Here is a 26,369-nt window from a genome sequence, read left to right as displayed (position 1 = left end):
TTCACTATTCCTACTAGTGGGCTTGAGAGGTCCGCATACATCCGTATGTATGATACCTAACAAGTCCTTAGCCCTTTCATTTGTACCTTTAAAAGGTTCTTTGGTTATCTTGCCTTGAATACAAGATTCACACTCATCAAACGAACCTAACTCATTTGTTTTCAAAAGACCATTCTTTTGGAGAGTATTTACACGATTCTTGTTTATGTGTCCAAGACGACAATGTCAAATGTAGGAATCACTCAAATCCTTTTTGAGTCTTTTAGTGGAAGTTTGATATAATGAGCTATTTAAGGTATTGTCATGAACCAATTCATAAATACCGTTGTTTGGTACAGCTTTAAAATAAAAGATACCATTAGATGATACATGCATTTCTGATTTTACAAATTTAAAGTCAAAGTTACATTGTCTAAGAAGGTGCACAGAAATAATGTTCCTAGTCAAACTAGGAGCATACAAAACATTTCTCAAAACAACTTCCAAACCACTTGGAAGCGATAAAGTGAAGTCTCCTCTAGCGACCACGTGCACCCTTGCACCGTTGCCCATGAAAAGACTCACTTCGCCCTTCTTTAAGTCTTCATTCCTTTTGAACCCCTGCAACCAATTGCAAATATGAGTTCCACATCCGGTATCCAATACCCATGTGTTAGAAGAAATAAGATTTAGCTCAATATTAATCATAAAGACATTACCCGAGGCATGCCCCGCATTCCTCTTGTCTCTTAGCTCCTTTAGGTAGACCGGGCAATTGCGTTTCCAATGTCCGGTCTCACCACAACCAAAACAAGGATCATCCTTATGACCCCTCGGTTCCACAACCTTTTGTTTCTTTGCCATAACCGGTGATTTGCCCTTACCTTTAAGATGCATAGGAGGACCCTTTCTTTTTGCTACCTTAGCCTTAGGATTGGGTTGAGATCGATTCTTGGATCTACCTTCATTGATCGCAAACACGGGTAAAACCCTTTTACCCATGCTCGCCTCGGCTGTTTTAAGCATTGAGTGAAGTTCTCCAATGTTTTTGTCCCACCCGTTCATGTTATAATTTAACACGAAAGTGTCGAACCTTTTCGACAAAGAGTTAAGGATCAAATCCGTTGCTAACTCTTTTGAGATGGGACAATTGAGCTTGGCGAGGCGATCAATGTAACTTTTCATCTTAAGTACATAAGTTGAAACTGGTTGATTATCATCCATTCTACATGCATGCAAGGCTCGAACCGTTTCGAACCTTTCAACCCTCGATTGCTTAAGGAACATTTCCTTAAGTTGAGTAATCATGTCGTACGCATTATGGTTTTCGAAATCCTTTTGGATTTCGGGAACCATAGTCGCCAACATGAGGCATGACACTTGAATGGAATCTTCCGTGTGTTGGACCCAATTCATATATTCGACCTCACTTCCCTCTTCCGGTTCATTGGGGATAGGTGTTTCCAAAACATGATATAATTTTTCTTGTTTTAGAACAATCCTTAAATTTCGGAACCAATCCGAAAAGTTATTGTGGTTAAGACGGTCTTTAGCGAGAATAGATCGGAGAGATACGTTTTGGACGTTAGGGATTATGTTGTCGTCGACGTGTGCGGCCATCTGCAGAATTTTAATTAAGTTCATTTTAGTGTTTTACATATTTTAATTATTAATACCCTTTTATATATACCAAATATAATTAATAATTAAAATCTAGAATCCAACGATAAACACGACTCCGGTTAGGTGACCTTTTTCCCATTGTCGGTTTATCAAGGTAGTTATTCATAACAATCGCAAACCCTTTTGCAACTTCTAGAGTTTATGGGACCGGTTCGAAATCATATTTCGTATCGGCATGTTTATCCCATCAACACCTATTAGACCCCATGCTTGGGTGACCCTCTTCACATGGTTCTAATTTAAGTCGTCCTACTTGTATCAACTTGTAATATTAACATACAAACGGTTAGGTGACCTTTTTCCCATTTATATGCCAATATTACCTCAACATATTAATTTACTCTACGCGGTTAGGTGACCTTTTTCCCACTAAGAGCTTACTAATATGTTAAGCGTTAATACAAAAGGATGGTGTTTAACTTGTTATCCTTAATTTTAAAAGGGATTTTTAGTTTTAATAATTCTAGTTATAAAACTTTAAATCATGTTCTAACATGCATTTAGTAACATGATTATTTTGAAACCATTTTCAAAATTCTAATTTATAATAAAACCATTTTATTATGGGCGTGAGACGGCTAGTTAATAAATCCATTTTATTAAACTATGTGTCACGTAATTACCGATAATTATTAGAACCCGTTTTATGCTTTGTTAATTAATTCTATGTGACGAAGTTGATATCCTAATATCTAGCAACCACATATTCAAACAATCAATTAACAAGCATACACAATTATACTAGACACGAGCCACTAAGTTAGACCACACTTGTTAGCCGAAACAAGTGTGTGTCTTAGGTCCAATCCTAAGGGACACATGACACATGGATGTTGTAGCTCCCACTCGATCCCGCATCCAAATGCTTCGAGCATCTTCTTCAACCCCGTTGTGATCCATTGGGCTTGAACTTGGGCCTAAGCTTCCATAAGCTTCCATTTGGGCTCATTAGGTGGGCTTAGGTCCATTTGGGCTTGAATCCCTTTAATGGGCTTGTGAGACCCATTATCACCATACCCGGCCCAATAAGGCCCAAACTTCCAATTTTGCAATCTTCTTTAAATTTACATAACAAATGTCCTAATACATTTTTTTTTTCTATAAAATAAAGATATTACAAATAAACTATTTATTACATACCCATATGAATAAATAATTACAAAATTGCCCCTAATTAATTATTACAAACCGAAACTTTGAATAATTAATAACAATCACAACAAACATCCATTTGGTCTACGGCTCGGTCTAGTTTTAACAAACATAACCCGTTATGTCTTAGGAACCCGTTCCAAAACCCCTTGACCTTATCGGGCCTAGCCCAACCCATTTGGGCTTGACCCAATAACTTGATTATGGGCTTCGGCCCACATGTGCAAAACACATGGGCTTCGGCCCAATGAAAAGTCTAATGGGCTTCGGCCCATTTAACCAAAATGGGCTTCGGCCCATTTAACTTTCTTCCCTCCTTTATTTTTCTTCTCGGTTAACCCATTAACCTAATGAAGTGGGCTTCGGCCCAATCACATCCGAATTGGGCTTCGGCCCATGAACTCGGTTTTATATATATATTTTTTTTTTATTTTATGAACAAAGCCAAAAATAATAACAAGATTAAATACAAAAAAATCATGCATGTTTATTTTTGTATAAAATCTTTCAAGGGGAAAAATATAAAACCGAAAACCCGAAGCTTAGTTTCCCGTATCCCGGCTCTTGATGCCATTTGTTGGGTTTCTATGGATAATTTATACTAAGTTAACCATTTAACTAGTCACAATTAAGGCGGAAGCGTGATATTTACAAACTAAACATATCTATCCATATGTATATATATATATATATTACAAGTTTATATGATATGTGTTTATGAACAACCTAGTTTATTCATGTCATAAGATTACCAATAATCTATATGTTAGAAACCCGAGGCAAGGATCAAGTAATACGGAAAAACTAAACTATCAAAGCTTGTAAAACTTACATTCTTAAACCTTTAAGAGATGTAGTTGATGGTTGAAGAAGATGATGATGTTGATGCTAGAATTTCAAAGGAAAATCCTCAAACGGAATATACCCCGAGCCTCCAACACACACCGAGCTATGTTAGGGAGCTTGAACACCAAAAACCGAGACCCGAGCCTCTTCCTTTTGTCTTGGCCGAAAACAAGAAGAAAGAAAAGAAAGAGTTGTGTGGTTTTTTTTTGTTACTTGAAAGTCTTTTTTGATCTTGATCTTTATATCATCATTCCATCAAATCAAGACATGGTGTTAGGTGTTTTTGATCAAGTAACCCATACCAAATCCATGACAAGATATTGACCAAAATCATGGGGTGTGGGGCCCACCCAAAACCGGCCCCAAATATATTTATTTATTTATTTATTTATTTTTTTTTATTTATTTTATACTTTATAAAATATATAAACACCCCATCTTTTATAAACCATTTTATAAAAGAACACATAGTTAAATAATCATTCTAATAATAATTATTTGAATAAATAAATTAACCAATTAATTTATTTAACACTTTCAAGTAAGTATTCAGAAACCCGATTTTCTGAATGTATCGTGTTCTGTATTTGTCTCATAGATCTTATCTTAACAAATACATAATTGGTGTGTGTCTAACTCGTTATTGGGTATGACCCGACTTGGATCAAACACAACTAGTCACATTAACCTAATTATGTGTCTCGGGCATATGGTATTCCAACATAAAGATACGAGGATGAAAGTTAGAAGACACATAGTATGCCTATAGGATATTCAAATAACAACTTATCATTTATTTATTTATTGTTTCAACTTGTATTATTTGATAAACTTGTGTTACATGATGATTTGAATAAAATAATGTTATTATGGTCACCTAATAGCTGACTTTATTTTATACATATGTTACATGTGTAAAGATACGAGGATGAAAGTTATAAGACACATAGTATGCCTATAGGATATTCAAATAACAACTTATCATTTATTTATTTATTGTTTCAGCTTGTATTATTTGATAAACTTGTGTTACTTGATGATTTGAATAAAATAATGTTATTATGGTCACCTAATAGTGTCACGTGTGTTTGAGCAATCTGTACGTCACACTCAGGCGTTTCCGCTTTAGCCGGGGTGTTACACATGGCAATGGAATCGTAATGATCCATTCCATTCCCCTCTTCATTCAATTCTCTCGCTTATTTATTTACCGCATACCAAACAGACTAATGGTCTTTTTGGCATATGGTAATGGAATTGACGAGAGAATGAAATGAATCATTACCATTCTATTATCTTGTTTGGTCACCATGTAGGAATGAAATTAATCATTATTTTGTGATGTTTAGTATACAAGAAATGACGAATGAATAAAATAAAATTGATGGTGACTTGCAAGGTGGAGGCGGTGGTGGCAAGTGGCAGTGGTGGTGGATGGCGACGATGATCGGTGATGGCGATGGTGATCGGTGGCGGCGATTTAACACATGTGGTGGCATTTTCATGCATTAGACCTCTTTACAATGTCCATTTTTAAAAACAGGAAAACCAATATCACATTTTTCAAAGTTATTATGTATGGCCAATATCTCTCCATAATAAAAGAAAAGAGGTTGTGATATGTGTACCCCTATTAGAAACTGTGGACATGTGTTAGCATTAGGGTGCGTTTGGTTCGTGGATTCTAATGGAATTGGAATTGGAATGGGAATGGAATTTGAATTGGAATTTGATGAATTCCATTGAAAATCCTTATCTTGTTTGGTTATACATTTGTTAAAAGAATTGGAATGTAAAGACACCTAAAAAGACAAAATTACCTTTTCAAACTATCAAATACAACTAATCCTGCCCATTTGATTTGAATATCAGACTCCCTCTTTTTCTTTGAAGCTGCAGACCACCACCGCCGGTCACAATCGACACCACCACCACTGCTCCTCTGTTACTCACCATCGTCGGTCGGCACCGTCAACTACCATCTCCGACCACCGCTAGCAATCAAAACTGTCGAAAAAAAGGGATGCGTTGATTTAAACATGGCCTAAAAAGGTGGGTCTAGATCCGGCCGGAAAACGCACGCTTACATCTATCCGGAAAACGCGTTGATTAACCGTTGTTTCCGGCTCGGAAAAACATGATTCAAATCTCGTCGGAATTGCATTGGTGATGGCCGGAAAAAATGGTGGTGCCGGAATAAAATGTTGGTGGCCGGAAAAAATGGTGGTGGTAGTTGATGAATATGTTGGTGAATGTGTTGCTATTTGCTAGGGTTATTTGAGTAAATTGTGAACATTCCTTTGAAATCCATTGAAATCCTTTGATATATGTAAGGAATCTAATTTCCATTAAATGATGGATTTGATTGGAAATGAAATCCAATTCCAATTCCTTCTCATGCCCAACCAAACAAGCAAAACAATGGAATTCTAATTCCAATTCCCTTAAAATCCTTTGAAATCCTCCAACCAAACAAGCCCTTAGTTTTTCATTTATACCATGTTAAGTGTTAACTGTACAGCCTGTCCATATATGTTTTTCCTTTCAACAATGCATTTTATTTCTTATGTTTGATTCAATGTTATAATTAGGTTTTACGCAAATATGGCACACTAAGAGCATGTTTGGGATTGAGTTTGAAAAATGCTTATTGGCTTATTAGTGTTTTCAAAAAGCCAATAAATAAAAATGTGTTTAGCAATTACAAAAGTCTTTCTTATTTTAGCTTTTTAAAAGGGTGAAAAACAGTTTTTCAAAAGCTTCAAATCGTGGCTTTTCAAAATGGCTTTTTGAAAAAACCAATAAGCAAATAAGCATTTTCAAACTCAATCCCAAACATGCTCTAAGTATCATACCAATTAAAATGGCGCACTTTGCTAGCTTCATACACGTGTTCAAAGTCATTTTTATTGGTCCTTTTTGCTTGATGTTTAGCTTTAATAGAAAAAAGAAAATAGAAAATAAAATGAGTTTTACATGACATATCACATCTAGATACATAAATAATGTAACAATTATTGCTACTTTTCTCATAGGTAACAATACAAACAATACAAACACCTTGCGAGTAATTTCAATATCACCTTCATTATCATGTCTTTTGGATTACATCGAAACAGAAGGCAAGCGGGCAAAAAGTTGCGCTGCTACCCCCTTTTGAATCGCAAAACCCAATCTTTTAAAAACTATATTTGTTGATCTTGGAGTCATAACATTACTATGCATGACCCGCTGAACACGGTAAGTCGCTCCACAGCTTCAGGCGCGAGGAAACCAAAAGTGTCAAAAGCAAAATGAATAAATACATGTTGGTTGTCAAGACACGCCTTTTCATGTTTTGCCACCTTACCTGAAGCAGCTTTTAATGCGGCTTGACCGACCGCGAAACCACTACTCCCTAAGCCCACCAAAGGAGAAACCCCTGTTAAATCCACACACACGTGTTTTCCTCCTATCCATCCAAACACCAAAATGTCAGCCAGTCGAAGAGATGATCTTCCCTTCGACGGGTCAGTCAGGAAAATCACAGGTCATTCTTTCTTAACAGAAATTACAGCTCGCCTGAATTTCAATAATATAACACTTCATGAGTTCATGTTATTAGTGACATCGACAACCCATTATTTAATTTAAGGGAAAAGTTAAAATACAAAGGAATAAAAAATGAGAAGGGTGAGAAGAATTTGTGGACACACAAAAAACCCATAAAAATTTTCAAAAAAATTAATAAAAAATCATAACTCAAAATATAAATAAAAAATTAAAAAATTAAAAAAACGAAATGTTTCCCTCATCATTCTCATTAAAAAATAAAACCCCCGAAAAGACACGATGCAGTGAGAAAAGACACAATGACAAAAATGAACAAAAGACACAATTGTAACTAAAAAAAGACACAATAATTCGAAAAATATTACACAATGCCGAACAAAATATAACACGATGTTGACTAATATAACACAATGTCAAGGAAAAAAGACACAATGTCAAGGAAAAAAGACACAATCAATGACGAAAATAAACACAAAACACAATGATAAACAAAAAGACACAATATTCTTTTTCACTCAACATTGTGAACGAGGAAGACGGTGAAAACATTTTTGTTTTTTTATTAAATTTTGAGTTATGATTTCTATTTATTTATTTTTAATTTTTTTGAATGTTTTTTTGTGTGACTATAAATCTTTCTCATCCTTCTCATTTTTGTCTCTCTTTATAGAATAACTTGACCCTTAATTTAAACAGCAATTGAGCCAACCTTTATCAAACATGAGAATGTGTTGCAATTACTTTAAACATAAAATTATGCACTTCACATCTATAAACATTACACGATATTGTAGTTATAACCAAAACATAAGCAGGCTATTTTAACTCATCATAACGTTAAAATGACATCATTGTGTTCGATAGTCTATTATCGACTACAACCACCTATACACACCACCTATTAGGTGTGTTCAAAAAAATCCGAATCCAAATCCGTATCCGAATTATCCGATAATCTGTATCCGAACTATCTGAAATTTCGGACATCCGAAAATTCGGATTCGGATAGCATTTTTGAGATTAATTTTAATATTTTAATATTTTTTAATTTATATATATATATATATCAACTAATAATAAAAGATTCAAGTCTGCAACCCTAATTCCTTTCTCATATGCAGCCCCCATCTCATATCTACTCCCTGCCTCTCTCATTCCCATCTCCAATCCTCAACAAGGACCACGACGGCACGAGTGCAAGACCACGAGAGTGACGAATCGAACACTCTACTCCACGCCCGTCACCACCTCCGGCTGCAGCTGTCGTCCGTCAACACCTGCGTCTCCAGCCGTCGTCCTTCAAGACCTCTGGCTCCTGCCCTCGTCCGTCACCACCCCTTCCACGGATCCACTGTTGTTACTCCATTCTCCATATCGATAAAAACCTTTGCTTGTTTATTTGTATTTTGAACAATTTGTATTTAGTTTGTTAGATTGGATAATTTGGATTATTTAGATGTTATTGTAAGTTTAGTTTTAAAACAATTTTTTTTCTCCCAGGTTTTCGGATATCCGATTCACTATCCGATCAGATATCCGAAGTTTGGATACCCGAATTTTCGGATTCGGATTCGAATAGTAAGATCCAATATCCGAAAGGTCGTTCGGATATCCGGTTTTGAACACCCCTTCCCTACCTCTATTTCGGATATCCGGTTTTGAACACCCCTACCACCTATAGAGGTAGGGTAGTAAAAGCTACCCGCGGATCCATAATCCATTTCGTGGATCCCCACTTAACCCGCGGATCGTCAATAAACATCTGCGAGAGGAACGAATAGACAACCACTTGCAGTCAGCATAAGACCAGCCAAGGATCCATAGTTCAAGAAACATGCTTCGTGGGTACCCATCGTAACCCGCTGATTACCAATGAGCATCCGCGGGAGGAACCCACAAGCAGCACAAGGGATCCATCACCCATGCGATCCCCACGTGATAGTGAAGAGCCGTTGTAACAAACTACTTTTAGAAGATCTCCCAAATATTCCCTGATAATGACATCGACCAATGGAAAGGTGACACCTAGGCACGTAATGACCACCTCACGTCTCGCACATAATGGCCACCGCTAGCCGTAGGCCTGTAAACGAACCGACCGTTCGGTGAACATTCATGAACTGTTCAGCGGGAAGTTTGTTTTTGTTCGTTTATTTAATAAACGAACGAACTTGAACAAAAAACTTGTGTTCGTTTAAATAAACGAACGAACATGAACACATGTTCCGTTCGTTCATTTATGTTCATGAACGTTCGTTTATTTATGTTCATTTATGTCCGTTTATGTATTAATAGAAAATAATTAAATATTATCCAGACAAGTCATCTGCTTAAAGGTTTTATATTTGTTAGTTTGTGTTCATTTAGGTGTTTTCATTTAAGTTCGTATACATTTGTTTGTTCATGTATGTTCGTTTATCTTTGTTCAGTTATGTTCGTTTAGATTTTAAACAAACGAACACAAATGTCCCTTTTTAAATAAACAAACATGAACATAAATATTTGTTCAATTAAGTGTTTGTGTTCTTTTAAAGTTAGATGAAAGAACACGAACATGCCATTTTTCGTGTTCAATCGATTCGTTTACAGGCTTTCATTATTCATATTAATGAATACATCAGTCTCAATCTCTAGGCTTTTCCGATTTTGTTTGTGTTCGTGAACACATTAATTTCCTTAATGAACGAACACGGACATAAAATCTCGTTCGGTAAGTGTTCGTGAACACATTATTTTCTTAACGAACGAACATGAACAAGGTCTTGTTCGTGTTCGTTCGGTTCGTTTACAGCCCTACCACTAGGCTGTCACAACTAGTAAAAGATTGACACTTGCCCTTTCAGGTAGAAAGAAAATATTACGATGGTAACAACTCCACCAATCACCTTCCCCCACTTTCGGCTATAAATACCAAGTACATCACTTAGACCTTCCACAATGCATTGCATTTATAGTGCATTTGGAGAGGTGGAGGTGATGTGGAGTGTGACATGGAAGAGAGAGAGAAGAGAGAGAATGTGTAAAATCCTTGGCTACATGAAAGAGATTGAGTAGTGGGGTGATGTGGCAAAGATTTTTGCTAAGTATTTTAGTTTGCATTGGGGATAGTCTTACAGGCATTCATTCACTTACGGACTCTCAAGCCTTACGCAATGCACCTGTGCTCTCTTTGATTATTCCGATCAGAACAGTATTTATTCTCACGCCGGAGGGTGGTTATGGGAAGACCCCCCATCTCGTCCTTCCCGTAACGAGACTCACGGTGATCTGTTTTGCAGGCAGACAGCTTGGATCTGATGTCATTGTACTCAGTAGACTCGCATCTGGGGTAAACTCGAGTTCGGACTATCCAGTTCGGACTTATGTTTCTTCACCACCAAACTCTAATCAAATACACACATGTGCAAATACACTCCAAATTGTAAACAAAATTGAAAACTAAACATTACAACAATCCCCAAACTGGCAGTATTCTTTTTCAAAGTTTTAATGAAACCTATAAATAATATATCATCCCTTATTATAAAATATAAAAAATAATATTCTTTTTCAAATTTCGGTTATGAACACTTTCCCGGTAAAATTTTAGTTTTCACACAATCAAATCAGAGCATACGAGGAAGATGACACGAGTACCTAATCGATCGATGAGACGCAAGAGCCTGTCGCAAAGCGAAATCAACTCGATCTCCTTTCAAATGCAATGACTCATAAATCTCGCAGATAAACTTCGACAGTTCTTCTTCATCGTCATTGTCCCAAACTAACGCTGCTCGGTCTGTACCCGGAGTCATGTTTTCCCAATCGCTCATAGGGCTTGCGGCTGCCAGATCCTCATCTTCCGGTTCCTCCACTCCAATCTCGAATTTAGCTAATTCACTCAAATCGCCAGATCCGTAGAATGATGTTAACTGGTATTGCGTCTCTTTGGGTTCGGTTGTAGGACATATAACGGCTTTTGCACCCGAGTCTAGAAAAGCCTTTATTAGGGTGGGAACCGGGCTGTAAAAGCCGCTGTATATTATTATCCTGTCTCTCCATCCACCAACCTGTAAATTTTCATATATTTAGGGCCTTAATCGAGTACTGATAACTTGAATTAATCACAAAAGTCACGTCTTTGGGTTTAATATCAAAATTTCAGGTCATTTTGAAAGATGCTTTATATGGTTGATTGCCTAACACAGCATTTTTGGTTAACTTTTTGAAAATGTTTAGCAAAACGGGTTGAGCTTGTGGGTTGACCCATTTATTTTGTGGTTTTCTAAAAGATGTTTTACGTCATAACTTAATCTAGTTCGGTATGCAGTCAAAATTTTAACGTTATTGTTTTATAAACATGTGCTGAGAATTTGAAATTTTGGAGCATTAATATGCAAAAACATTAAAAAAAAAAGTTTTTGGCTAAAACATGCCGTATTCGTGTCAACCGCAAATACACATTTTATGCATGGGTTCATGTGTTTAACACATTTTTACTTTAGTGTCTGGTTTGACATGTCAACTCACAAACATGACTCATTTAGCACGCTGACAGTATAATCAAAACAAGCTAATGTCAATTATGATTACAAAACCTATACTATTATAACAAAATTTTACTCCTAATTTAGGATATAAGGTTTATGCATTTTGAATTCACTTTTGAGCCCAGTTCTACCAATTTAGCTTGTTTTTAACATTTTTTTTATATTACATATTTTACTAAATACTAATTGCAATAAGATTGATCAACTTCTTTCATAACCCATAATCCTATCAAGTAAATAAATAAATAAAAAACGCTTGTATACTCGAAAACATACCATCCAACGAACATCTGCAGGAGCCAAGTGCATGGAAGGGACCGTCCTACGAAACATGTAAGCCCCAACTTCTCGATCATCTTCATTCACCTTCATCCACACACAATTTCAGCATGTTTACTTATGATCTTGACCTGACCCGGCCCGTTTTGACCATATACTGAACCCATATAACCCGCCCGTTTTGAGCATACCTGAGTCTGGCGTCCTATGTAGCGATGTACAACAATCCCTATCTGGAAGCAAGGTCTACATGCTACCAAATCAGCAACAGTAGATATGTTTGAAATGTGTGAAACATGTCTCCTTCTACGCCCTTTTAACATTGACTGAAAACTGCATTTCACGTTTTGCAGAAATTTGTCTGCAAGTTCACCTGGTTCGGCTACCACAAACACGTCATTTTGCCAGCTGGAAATGGTAGAATAAATAAATTGGATTTTAGTTTTAGTATTCATTTTGGGATTTTAGTTTTAGTATTTATTTTGTAATCATTATTAACTAAACTTTTTAAGAACATAAACCAAGTACTGCTAGGCATGTAAATGAACCGAGCGAATACGAACGGTGCATATTCGTGTTCATCTAACATTAAAGGCACAAACGACTGAACACGAACAACTAAACGAACAGGGTTTTTCTCGTTCATGTTCATTTGTTAAGAAAATGAATGTGTTCGCGTTCGTTTATAGTCACGAACGGATATAACTGAACATAGCTGAGCTAAAATCAGTTAAAAGTAAATGTGAATGCTTTGGACCTAAGAAAATTTAAATGAATATATATTAATGAAGTTAAAGTATGAATTTAAACAAACGTAAAGTAACGAACATAAACGAATTTAAATGGGCGAACGTAAACGAGAGTTCATGAACATAATGAACAAACGAGACATGTATTCAAGTTTGTTAGTTTATTAGATAAACGAACTTCACAATGAACGGTTCACTGAACGCTTGGCTCGTTTACAAGCCTAATGACCCTGACATTTTGACCCATTAGCCAATTTGACCATTTTACCCCCTAAACAAAGACTATTAAACAGTTTTCCAGTATGGAAACCGGTTGTTACAACAGAAGTGACTAACCTTATTATTGACCCATTTGTATCATTCTGAAGAGCCAAATGAACAACTCCGACATGTGGAGAATTTTGCAACTTATCATGCAACAATCGAATTGGGACCGAAAGCTGTCTAGGTGCAGTTGGTGAATCTGGGGGGCTACTTTTTGTCTCAAGACTTAAATGTGATATCATATCATAACTGTAAAGGTGTGGGCTTGATGAGCTGAACAATGAAGATGCAAATGGTGACGGAAATGATGTTTCTGGTACCAGCTTAGCCGTTGCTGATGACATCACATCCGTAACAGATAGTTTTATTCCATTTTTACAACAAAATGTGTCAAGTGATTGAACATGGTTGAAAGTTTTTGCAGGATTTGAAGCATTTATAAGTAGCACGTTACGTCTCCAACCTAAACAGGCCCCGTTTTCACCTGCCGGATACAAGATTCAGAGGTTAATGTGTTAACCATGTTGGGTTTTTATTAAATTTTGTTAGTAAATGTTTATTATATAAAATTACCTGTGCATTGACGCTTTGCCTTGGACATCTGTGGTGAGTGTAGATTTTCAGGAACTTTCTCATTATTATGATTTTGTAACAATTTTTCACACACGTTTATGAAAGCCGAAGAATTGTTTTTGATATAATCGTTGGTAGCTGCCTCCAACTTAAGCCAAACTGTGGGATCGGTCTCGTCTAACTCCATATCACAGCGTTCATCAACTGCATAAAGATGGCAAAAACCTTCATATACACACACACAAACGCGCATGCACAAACAGAACACACAAATTCCATGATAATAATGCCACCTGGATTGAACCGAAAATACTGAATATCGGGAATCATGGAAAGCAATGTGCTTAACATATCTTCTATGCGGTCGATTGAGCATGCACTTTCAACCAATACTTGACCGGTGTCCAAATAACGCCACCCACCTTTTCGAACCTAGAATCAAACACAAATAAAATAAAAATAAGTATATAGTTAGTGCATGTGTGTATATATTTAGCCCTGCTTGCGGTGCGCACGTATGATGTATATATGTGTGAACCCTCGGGTGGGCAAAAGTGAAATTGCACTAATTTTGACGTTATTTTACTAATCTCGTGAAAATAACGTTAAAAGTGACGGACGGTTAATCAGGCATCATGTAGTGGCGTTGATAGCCGAAAGACAAGGGTACATGCACCGATCAGCCGGTGTCCCGATGATTGAGTGCTATGTGCCTTATGTCCAAGGCTTGATGCAAAACTACTATCGAGCCGGGGGTCTCACCGGAAGCAGCCTCTCTATCCTTATGGGGTAGAGGTAAGGCTGTCTACATCTTACCCTCCTCAGACCCTACTATAGCTTTGCTATTGGTGGGATATACTGAGTACGATGAAGATGATGATGATGTGTGTATATATTAGACAGAAAAAGTACTACAATAACTATTCATAAAAACTAACATACTGTTTGAAGTTTGAACAACTCATGGAAAATGACAGTTTGGTGATTTTGCCAAACCAATATGTTATGTAAAGTCTCAGTATTTTCTATGTACTTGTATTATCTTTATGTCTTCATAATATTGAACTTATTCTCAAATAATTCATGAAAGGTTATTTAATGATATTATAGATAAACAAATAGGACATTGTAAAGGATGTTAAAGAAATATGCTTATACCTGCTTAGATTATGTGTGTGTGTATACATAGAGAGAGAGAAAGAGAGAGGCCAATATCTAATAAAGAGAGAATCCTGGGGGTGTCAATCTTGTCATGTTGGTGGATTACAGCTTTAAATTTTATTCGTGTAAAAAACATCAACCCCCACACACTTCAAATTGTGTAACCTGAACACGACCCGTTTAACTCGTTTATCTAAATGTGTCAAATGGGTCGATAAACCAAGTTGTAAACAAGTTAATCGAGTTGGTGGGTTGTAAAAATGGGTTAAAAGGGTTAGTGGGTCGACCTCTTTAACTAAACAGGTTAAACAGGCCAACCCGGACACGGCTCGTTTAAACTAGCAGGTCAGCCCAAACATGACTCATTTTTTAAACGGGTTAGATATGCCAATCCAAAATCTGATTGTTTTCGTGTCTGTGTTTAAGTCGTGTAGAAAATTGCCACCCCTGTCCCACACAACCACACACATAGTACACATACAACATATATACATACATAACTTAGAGAAAAGAGAGATTGCCTTAGTTGGAACAGTACAGCAACCAATTGAAACTAAGGTATCAATTTTTGCATCTGGCCATAAAAGTTGTGCTTCCCGTATAGCAAATATCGTAGGATTATTTGCAACAATAGGACCATCTTGCCAACGGAATACACCTGCACATATGTCACAGATTTATGAACAAACTCAAACTCATACTTCATGGTAATAAGCTTTTTAAATGTGTCACACTTCACCTCTACTTTGCCACACTTGGTTGACCTGTTTTATTCTTACCTTATTTCATATAATAGTTATTCCTTAAATTCCACCTGTACAGGGAGTTCATGCATTATACCATCAGAGTAATCATCAAGATAATATGGAGCTGCAGATGATGCGCGTATAGCTTGCCATATATGATGTCTGCAACTCCCCATGTGAGTACCGTGTTTATATCCAATTTGAGCACCGTTAGGTGATGCAGCTGACTCACTGTTTGCTGAAATTGTCAAAGGAGCTTCTAGTGTGCCAGCAGGGTACTATATTATTCAATATGTTATAGTCAATAATATGATCTACATATTCTAATTAGCACAAAAATAAGTCACTGAACCTGATAATTACGAAATATAAACGGCTGAGCTGGCGCCATATTGACTAAAGTTGACACAACAATAACCTTCGGAATCCCTTTTACTGCTGAGTCTATCAACAGATCTCCATCCTCTTCAGCATATATCTCCTTTAATAATCTTTCAAACTCATCCGCGCTGTGCTGGACATACATAAAACATATTAGTTTTAGCCCATTAATAACAAGTAATAAGTAAATATATCAAGAAATTAAAACATGAAAATTGTGTACTTTAGATCCATGTATAACAACTCTATAACTTTGTGATGAACTTTTATAAAGCTGATCAAACTTCTCTCTCCAGGTTGCTGCTTCATTATCCTTTGGAACGTGTTCAGCAAACACGAGTTTTCCTATAATATTATACACGCAAAATCTGACATGACTATCGAAAAAAAACATTTTGACAACTTATCTAGCTCACCTAGACTTTTGTATATATCTTCACATTTTTCCAATGACATGAGTTTTATTCCAAGAGCAACTGCAAGCAAGCCTCCAGTTGATGTGCCACAAATAAGGTCAAACATTTCATGTATCTGTTTGCCTGTACCCTTTTCAATTTCCTTAAGAATTTGTACAGTTGCAAGACCTTTCATACCCCCTCCATCCATTGTGAGTATTCTCAGTCCTTGTTTTGCCACCTGTCTTCCTTTTATTGAACGCCTCAGACTCTCATTCTCCCCTATTGTCATATATTGTTACACGATTTAATGATATAAATTACTACTCATTTAATATGTACAGAAAACAATTACAGAAATTAACCTAGAATTGCTAGAGCACGAGCTGCAGCTTTTCTCACACGTAGCTCGGATGCAACCGTACGTTGCAAAAGAAGATCCCTTAAACTTTCAGAAGCAACGAGAATCTTCCGGTTTTCTAAACAAAAGGCTAAGTTCCCTATAGCAAGTAAAGCGGACCTTTGAACCTAGGGATGTATAAAACAATTCAGATATTGCCAATGAACAAAAGAGACATGTGTTCATGCTCATCAATTTAACTAAATGAACAAAATTTTTTTGTTCATGTTCGTTCGTTTATTAAATAAAGAACTTCCTGCCGAATGATTCACGAACGCTTCACCAAGAGTTTGGTTTGTTTACAAGCCTAATTGTCAGAATTTCGCTTTTAGGATTAGCTAGTAAACTAGGCAACTTTCATATTTCAATAGTCATAATATGCAATGAAAGTATTTCCATAACTAAAATATGAAACAATACTATTTCCATAATGAAACAACTCTGTAAATATGGATCAACTAAGGTCAGATCATGCATTATGCTTGATCTGATGAAAATATATTATATTGACATGTTGGTGTCTCCAGAAAACAAAATAATATTGCATGGAAACTTAATTATATAATGATCATGTTTCAGGTAAGAAACTAACAAACATGAAAATAGGCAAGTATGTGTTTACCTCTGGATCGTTATGCACACACAACGACTTTAATGATCTTCTCACATCCATATTCATCATTTTCTGGGCCACCTTATCAGAAACAAACCCTAACTTTGCCACAACTTGCAAAACAGATTTCAGTTCTTGAGGGCCATCACATTTCAAAACTCTTTGAATCGGTTGCATGATGTCACAATTCATCAACTGATGCGACACAGCTACATCTGATGCTAGAGAAGTAAGTGCAGAACAAGCCTGCTCAACCTGAGAAAATTTTACAAATACTTATGAGAATATTATCTTAATGAGAAATAGGCAATTTATATTAAGTGACAAGAAATGTCAACTAACCACATGATGATTTTCACTACTTATCATGCTTATGAGTTGCCGTATTGCGTTTTCATCTTTACCAATAACTACACGATTTCCTTCATCTTGAGCTATCTTTGCAAGGGCGGATGCAAGCAAAGGATGGTGGCATGATGAGTAGCGAAATATTAGGGAAAAAAATGCACTTAGCTTGTGTCGTGAAGCAAAGTAAGAATTATTCAACACCTGCATTCCATCTAATACAAGTTAGGTTTATGATAGTGTTGATCTGGGTGTGTTTTATCTCAAATGATCGATTTAAATGTAGGCTTGTAAACGAACCGAATGTTCAGTGAACTGTTAGTGATTGGCGGAAGTTTGTAAATGCTCGTTTATTTAATAAATGATTAAACATGAACAAAAGGTTCATTTGGTTAAACAGACAAACATAAATGCATGTTCTGTTCATTCATTTACGCTCGTGAACCGTTCGTTCATGCTATTAATGAACAAGAAAACCCCGTTCGCCAATTGTTTGTTCACTTAAAGTAAAATAAAAGAACTTGTCCCGTTTGTTTTCGTTCAGTTCATTTACAGGCCAATTTAAATGTGTCAAAAGGAGAAAGGATCAAACACGTTAAAACTTGAAAGTTTTCTGAAGACTATTTTTATTACATAAGACCACTTAAATCCTTTTTTTATTTTAACAATCTTGCTTTTGTACACATCCATTGTTTATAAACAAGATTTAGAAAGCAGGAAAAAAAGTTTCATCATATCCTACCTCTATCTGCACATTCACTGATCTTAGATAATCATCTGCAACAATCCGGATGTTTGCAAGAGAAAGGTGACGGAGTTGGTGCAAAGACAAAAATTCAGGAAGAAATTCAAGTGGATTACCAAATAGCCTAAGAACCCGCAACTCAGCCATCGCCCTAAATAATAATATTAAGATAAAACATTAGATTTCAACTTATGAACATGAAATGAAGATATATCATAATGTAATAAATGACCTGAAATCAAGAAGAGGACAAACTAGCTTATTGTGTTCAAGTGATAACTCCACAAGTCCAACACACCGCCTGAGTTCAACTGTTTGTTGTTCAAACAAAAAAGGAACATGTCACAAGCTGTAAATCTGTCATATTACCTACATAAATTGGAAATGACTTGTAAGGAAGTTACAGGTGGAATGACATCCAAATGAGAACATGAATACAGGCTTGCCTGGTACAGTAGCCAACATGTTGTAGTCAACTGTCAGTACTTTAAGGTTTTTTAAATCACCAACTTCAGGGGGCAAACTTAACAGCTTATTGTTATCAAGATATAGCTTCTCAAGAAGTGGCAGTTTAGTCAACTCTACTGGAAATATCTGTTGATTGGTTCAATAGTTAAACAAAATGAGTAACAATTTGCACTTAATCATCTTCAAAGATATAGAATTCTAGGTTTGACCTATTCAAACTGTGCACTTATATATAATGCATATGTAACAAAACATTTGCAACCTTTCACTAACACTTGTGGCTGAAAAGCACAAGGAAGAAAATGGAATTGCTATCGGTACACCATCCTAAAAAAGTGTACACCAGCTTGTCTGTCACATCATACGGGCCTATGACCTTCATACGGCATGTATGACAGAGCAAAAAAGGTCATATGCCGGTTAGTACGGCTTTGTTAGCGGTCACATCAGTAATTTGTTTGCCAATATACCAATCATATGAGTTGTATGATCTGGCCCTCTTACGACTCATATGACACTTTTTTTAACCTATCATACAACTCGTATGGCTTGTCAATAGTCACATCAGGCATTTCTTTGCCAGAGGCATTTCTTTGCCAGTCAACTAACATTCGCGCCATATGATTTGGCCCTCTTACGACCTTTATGACCTCTTTTTTCGACCTGTCATACAGGCCATATGACCTTCATACTTCAGTGAAAAATTGTCTTATGGCACATGTTACTTTGTCAGTGATCGCATTAGTCATTTCTTTTGACAGGTTACAACTCATACAAGCTGCATGATTTGGCCCTCAAATGACCAGCATGACCTTTTTCTGCTCCATCATATGGCCCGTATGGCTTTGCCAGTGGTCACATGAGACATATCTTTGTTGGTCAACAAATCATACGAGACATGATTTGCCTTCATACGACCCTCACGGCTTTTTTTTTTGCTCTACCATTCGTCCCGTATGACTATCAAAACAAATATACACGGGCCAGAAGAAAACTTACAGACAACCCGCAACTATAAATGCTTAGAACCGTAACATTCATCCAATGATCAGCACATACTCTCACCCCAACACCACCACCATGACCCATACCCGAATTACCCGACTGATCAGCCGCAAAATCCAACTTCAACAACTTAGTAACAACACCCATCCCATCATGCTGTTGACCTGACCCTCCAATACGCGACATAAACGTCGCCCTAAGCGGATCCCTTTGCTTCACAACTTCATCCCTAAACTCACCAACTTCCCCTCCCCATTATCATCACATTCACACAACCTAATCACCACCGTATCTTGCGGCAACGGCAAAGCTACCATCACCTGAGATTAGAGCTGTCATTTTTAACCGAAACCTGACCCCAATTTGAAGCCACCCGAACCCAAATCAAAGAACACCCGAAAACTCCAAACACGATTAGCCCGAACCCGAACCTTAAATGGGTCAGTTATCGGGTCAATTTTTCCCAGCAAAAAACCCAAACTATCCGACCCGAAAAACTCGAACATTTATTGCCTATTTTATAGATTTGTTCTAGTTAGGAGTCTTTGGTATTTGAAATATTGTCAATTGATGTTTGAATTTTGATAACATTTTCTAGTAGCATGATGATATTTTGTTAAAAGACATATTTTTTTCTGTTTACATCTAAACCAGAAAACCGAACAATGTAACCCGAACCTGAATATCTCCAACCCACGGGTCACTTTTTCCTAGCCACAAACCTGAACATTATTGTCATTTTTATAGATTCGCTCTAGTTAGGAGTCTTCGGTATCCGGAATATTAAGTTTTGGAACTTGAACATTATTGATGTTTGAATTGTGATGACATTATTTAGTAGCATGATAAAATTTTGTTAAAAAACATATCTTTTATGTAAACGTACGTACCTGAGATTGCAGGCGCAAGGCGACCTGCGTGTCGTCATCGTTGGCGCTCCAATGGAGATCAATTCGAAAGCCTATGTCGTGATCATGATTATCTTTTGACGGTGATCCGGGAGAAGCTGGCTTTGGTGATGATGAGGATGATGAAGAGGGACGGCTTTGATCCTCTAAGGAGTCGTCCGAACCGTAATACAACGACAGATGGAACAGATCGGAGAGTCTCTTCCAGCCTAATCCCCATGACGACATGTGTGCATGCACCAACGACGAGCATTGATTATATTTTCAGAATGCTGTTTGCGTGATTTGAAAGATGGCGTGGAGTTGATTTGATTGTTGGAAATTTTGAAGGATTGGAAGATGGTGTCATTTGAAACTGTAAGTTGGCCGGCCAGCGGACTGTTTATGTACTTTCCATATATGTTCATATTAACATTTAACCCGTCTCATGTTGTTTGGTTTAAGCCCCGATGAGGTACGGTTAGACGAGTTTGGTTTCACGACATCAAACCTTTTACTGAGAGTTTTCTAGAGGTTTAGCTGGTGTTCGTTGTCCAAATGAAAAAAAAGTTGGGTTATAATTTTTTAATAATATGAGGTTTTTTTAGTTATGTCTATAAAACAATACGAAATATGGAAACCAACTCTATATTTTTTAAGTAAAAATGTACAATATGATATATGATGGCTTCGTATGTGATTTGCGTTTTGTCTTGCAATATCTGTCTTAATTTTTTCTTAAATAGGTTTAGCGAGCGACTTGTTTTACAACATGTTACTTAGGTCAATCTGTTTAATTAAACTGGTTAAAAGTTATATATTTTAGTGTAACTGGATGACTTGTCGACCAATGCAAATCATGATATACATTAAACAAGTCAGGAGGTGTAGAGTGCATGCTTTTTTTTTAGTTTATTATGATGTTAGAGGCGGAGCCACTAACGCATGAGGTTCCAAGGGGGGCAACGTCCTTGATAGTACAGTCCAAGGGACAGCTTGGAAATTTTTTATTTTGACTATTATTACTATGTTGAAAATTATTTAGAAAATGAATTTACAGAATTTGTCACGTGGCTATCACAAGTCAAATAATGGGCGGATTTTATGATTAGTTTAAAATTCAAAATGGTAACCGTATCACCGACCCCTAATCTCAAAAAATGAGTCATCGTTCATTTGGTTTATTCACTGGTGTTAAAATTCGCTCTCAAAATTCACATTCTCGTTATTGATCTCGTCTGAGTTTTATCTGACTGAGATATTGGAAGAACCACTAAACAATTTCAATTTAGCACATACGACTATCGTTTATCCATGCTATTCAATTCCGAAATTCCCAACAATAAACACGTCAACTCAAGTCCAGACATGACCCGCAAGTGATATGTGACATTTTATTCGTCCTATCACACACAATTTTTTTTATAAATGACCTGTTTATTAAAGAGATATGTTATACAAACATGACCATCATGTTTTAGCACCCGTATAAACAAGCATTAAATTTTTAAATATACTACCCGTATAACTTTATACAACCGTATAACACGTAAAAATTTGTTTATAAAGCTTGAGGCTCTTGTCTAGTCGTGAAATAAAAGATCAAATAAAACTAATTAAAAAAAGCTTGATTTGAAACGACCTAAGTCGAGCCGAGCTCGACCTAAGCCCGTCATGGCTCGATCTTAGTCTCTACTCTCTAGTCTCTACTTGAAGCTCGAGCCCTAGCATAGCCGCCTAATACCTGCAAGCAGAGAAATGGCATCCGTGGTGTGGATTCCCAGCTACCGGAGTCTGGTGGTGGCCCCTTCCATAGTACTCCGAACACTAGACGCCGTCACCACCCACCGCCACAAAACCACAAGCTGTCGCCGTTCAATTTGGGATAAAAACACCAGCCGCAGAGCCTTTGCATCTAATTCCGCTGCTGGCAGCAGCAGTTAACTCATCCGATTGTAAACGGTATAATTACATATCAATTGTAAATTATTACATCACGATGAAGACACATTACGTAGGGGTGTCCACAATAGCCTCAACCAAATTAACCAATCAGTTTTCGGTTCGGTTAATAACCAAAATCAAATTTGGGCTAGAATGTTCACTTAGAAATTCATTTAATTAGAATCATATGAAAATATGAATGGTTCAGTTAATTTTGTAACCGCCTATCAGTAAATAAGCTCATTATTGGATTATAGCTTTGCTAAAGTATGTGCCTTATAAAGCAATTTTACATCATACGAGTATACGACTATGGATGTAAACGAACTGAACCGGACAAGACCTTGTTCGTTTTCATGAACACAAACGAACGGACACAAATAAACTCAAAAATTGTTTTATTTGATTTGGGTAACCGAGAATGGTCTGTTTTAACATTCATTTTCATATGTTCGGTTAGATGTAAATTAATCACATGATACTCATATATATATTTTTGTTTTATGGTTAACAGTTTTGTTTAAACATATATGATAAGATTAGAATAGTCATTAAAGAATATTAAAAGACCTTTATGGAATTAGCATAAACAAACAAACATTACGGACATAAACGAACACCTTATCGAACGTTCATGAACACGGCCTCTTTTCGTTTTCGATCATTTAGTTAATCGAAAGGAATTCCTTGTTCATGTTCGTTCATTTATTAAACGAATGAACATAAACAAACTTCCCGCTGAATGTTTGACTCATTTACAGCCCTACATACGATCCATGTGACTTCTGACACAGCCATCATTGTCGCATCATTCAGTTTAAATAAAGTTATATGAGGCCGTATAATATCCTGTGTAACACCTTAGACGGGCTCGTATGAACGTTTTTGACATATTATACGGGCCATATAGATATAGGGTCATACGACCTGTATGATTTGGCGAAAAAGTCATTCAGCCTGTATGACTTGCCAGTGGTGTATCATGTAAGGATAGTATGCCAGTGCTGTGCGTATAGCTCTGCCTTTTCATATACATAAACTTTAGGGACTTGCCTAATGGTTTTCTGATATTCGAAGGTCAACTCTTGAATTTTTTTCAGCTGCGCAGAGTATGGTCGCTTGCTTCCATGCCCTTCTGAGAGTTTTCAACCAAGAATCGAGCACTTAGTTGTTAAAGAAGGATGCACCATTCTTGATTTCATCACCAAATGTTTAGATCTTCCACCTTTGTGAGTTGCTATGTTCTTTTACCTTTCTACCATTGTAAGAGACCACAATTAATATTTTTAAACTTTAAAGGTACGTTGCAGATCTTATACATTTTGGAGCTGTTTTCTACGCCCTTGTATGCCCAAAGCCTCCTTTAACCGCCACACCAGAACAAGTCAAGTTGTACCATGAAGTAACCGACCCTTCAGTCCTGAAAACGAGACCTTCAATTAAAGGAAAAACAATTCGAGAAGCACAAAACACTTTTAGGATCACTCATGTTGACCAGTTTGTTGAAGCGGGCACTTATGTGCGGGTGCATGTACGCCCAAAAAGATTCGCGAGGTACCCTGAAATTTGTTTCTTTTTTGGTAAAATTGCATTCTTTAAACTGTTAAAAATGAAAAAAGAATAAATCTATGTTTTGATGATTTACCAGATGTTATGAAATTGATTGGAGGTCTAGGATAATTGCTCTCACCGAGTCCTATGTTGTTCTCAATAAACCAGCTGGCACATCAGTACGTAAATTATTTTTGTTATTGTCTATTTATTTTGAGGAAAAATAAAAAAGAAAGTGATTTTTGGTTCCATTAATTTTGTTAGGTAGGTGGAACTACAGACAATATTGAAGAAACTTGTGTAAATTTTGCTACTCGTGCATTGGAATTAACTACTCCATTAATGACAACTCATCAGATTGATAACTGCACAGAAGGCTGGTATTACACTTTAGATTGAATTTTTGTTTATTTGCTACTTTTTTATTTTTTATATTAATGACTAATTTGATATTGTTTGCAGTGTGGTGCTAGCTAGAACTAAGAATTACTGTTCAGTTTTTCATAAGAAGATCAGGGTAGCCTATAGTTTCTCTATTATTATTATTATTATTATTATTATTATTATTGTTATTGTTATTGTTATTATTATTATTATTTATTTGTATTTGTTTTGTGTACTAGGATAAACAAGTTAAAAAGCTTTATCTGGCACTTGCAGCTGCTTATGTGCCATGTGGAGTCATGACACATTACATGCGACCATTTCGTATGGCTCCTAAAGTTATCTCCAAAGGTAAAAAAAACAAAAACTATTAATACTTTCTAGTTTCTAATACTTCATAATATTCATTTAATCACAAATATTTAAAAAAAAAACATGTAGACTTCATTAAAGGATGGAACATGTGCCAACTTGAAGTTCTAGAATGCAAAAAAGTTCCATGGCCAAATAAGTTGGTTGAAAAAACTCATGGAATTGAGGATATCAACTGGCCAAAAAAAGAATTTGCATACGAGTGCAAAATCAACCTCTTAACCGGCCGGACCCACCAGGTACATCTTTCGCCTCCTAATTTTGACCAGATTTGACCAAAATGAAACTAATTGACTGAAAAGGCCGAATAAGAACTTTTGGACTGAAATAGTTTCTGAGTCGCACCAGGGACTAAAACCGTAATTAACTCTATTATTATGGTACAGATTCGGGCTCAATTGGCAGCAAGTGGTGCACCGATAGTGGGTGACTCGATGTATATGCCAGCTGTAATGGCTGAGCTGGCAGCCCCGGGGGTAAACCCGTTTGGGGAGTACAAAAAGGACTTTGAAAGTGGGGCCCATATGGAACGGGATGCTGAAGAATGGGCTGCAAAACATGGGAAGGAACCTGGGGTGGCTATTGGGCTTCAAGCTTGTCAAATTTCATGGGATGATGGTGACTGCGTCTATGAAGCAGGGCCTCCTTGGTGGGCCCAGTAGAAAACTTCTAGAAGTCGTTTCTTGTAATGTGCGGTTTTCTTAAACGAAAGGCTCAGCGAGCTTTGGTTAGCTATACTTGTTCGTGGAAGTGAGGTTTGTTATCGTCTGAACTTTAACTTTTAATTGTCACAAATTACCGTCATATTCTTTACTCTTGGTGCAGGTGAGTAGGTTTAATAGCTGGTTTAAACGACTTGGAGCAAAGGAAGGGCAAAATTGTACAGCCATACAATGATGGCGCATTGGCGTGGCCTAAAGACAATATCAGATTCACTTTACTTGCAGTTGCAGTTTAACCATTTTTGTACATTTACGCATGACCTCAACCTGTGAGGTGAATTAAGAAGACCCAAATCCATCTAAACTTTTCAACTTGTGAGATGCAAGCACTCGGTTGAGAAGCTTCAGTATAGATTGTTGTCACCGAGTAAACATGTTTCCAATATTCTTTGAAATTATGTTCTTAAAGACTGTCTGTTATCTTTTATCACTTTAAAAGGACACTATGTACTCTTTGTTGTCTTAACTCTTAAGTTCTAACAAGATATTTATTTGTAACTCATGCTACATCCATCATCCATGTATTATGTTTTTGTGGTTAACTGAGCAGCACTTCTAGATTTTTTTTAAAACCATGAGAACCCATTAGGTAGATACCTCATGCATAGATTCTAGATAGAAATACATTTGATTTTTTGAGTATT

The 26,369-nt window shown here is 36.6% G+C and overlaps 1 protein-coding gene and 1 pseudogene across 2 annotated transcripts; one reads left to right on the top strand and one right to left on the bottom strand.

Annotated features, from left to right (window-relative positions):
- Positions 1-10,794: 10,794 nt before the first annotated feature.
- LOC143584477 (phospholipase A I-like) lies at positions 10,795-21,001 on the bottom strand (annotated as a pseudogene). Its single transcript, XR_013144367.1, has 19 exons — positions 20,756-21,001; positions 19,860-20,185; positions 18,839-18,986; positions 18,625-18,703; positions 18,390-18,543; positions 17,645-17,851; positions 17,312-17,557; positions 16,655-16,817; positions 16,311-16,571; positions 16,118-16,239; positions 15,866-16,027; positions 15,608-15,791; positions 15,289-15,425; positions 13,900-14,038; positions 13,607-13,810; positions 13,106-13,517; positions 12,212-12,428; positions 12,018-12,107; positions 10,795-11,261 (listed from the first exon to the last, which is right to left on the bottom strand). The product of XR_013144367.1 is annotated as a phospholipase A I-like (transcript).
- A 2,784-nt stretch (positions 21,002-23,785) lies between these two features.
- On the top strand, positions 23,786-25,988 carry LOC143584475 (RNA pseudouridine synthase 6, chloroplastic-like; the record flags this gene model as incomplete). Its single annotated transcript, XM_077066523.1, has 9 exons — positions 23,786-23,925; positions 23,996-24,250; positions 24,345-24,426; positions 24,512-24,627; positions 24,710-24,764; positions 24,871-24,982; positions 25,073-25,242; positions 25,390-25,758; positions 25,829-25,988. Coding segments are annotated over 8 exons (1,206 nt in total), but the record flags the coding sequence as incomplete, so codon positions are not given.
- Positions 25,989-26,369: the final 381 nt, after the last annotated feature.

This window comes from Bidens hawaiensis, unplaced genomic scaffold (genome assembly GCF_021521415.1).
Source record: "Bidens hawaiensis isolate Kalapana, Puna unplaced genomic scaffold, B.hawaiensis_p1.1 tig00033132_1, whole genome shotgun sequence".
In the NCBI taxonomy this organism is placed as follows: domain Eukaryota; kingdom Viridiplantae; phylum Streptophyta; class Magnoliopsida; order Asterales; family Asteraceae; genus Bidens; species Bidens hawaiensis.
The sequence above is the reverse complement of the archived record's forward strand: the minus strand, read 5'-3'. Positions and strand labels throughout refer to the sequence as shown.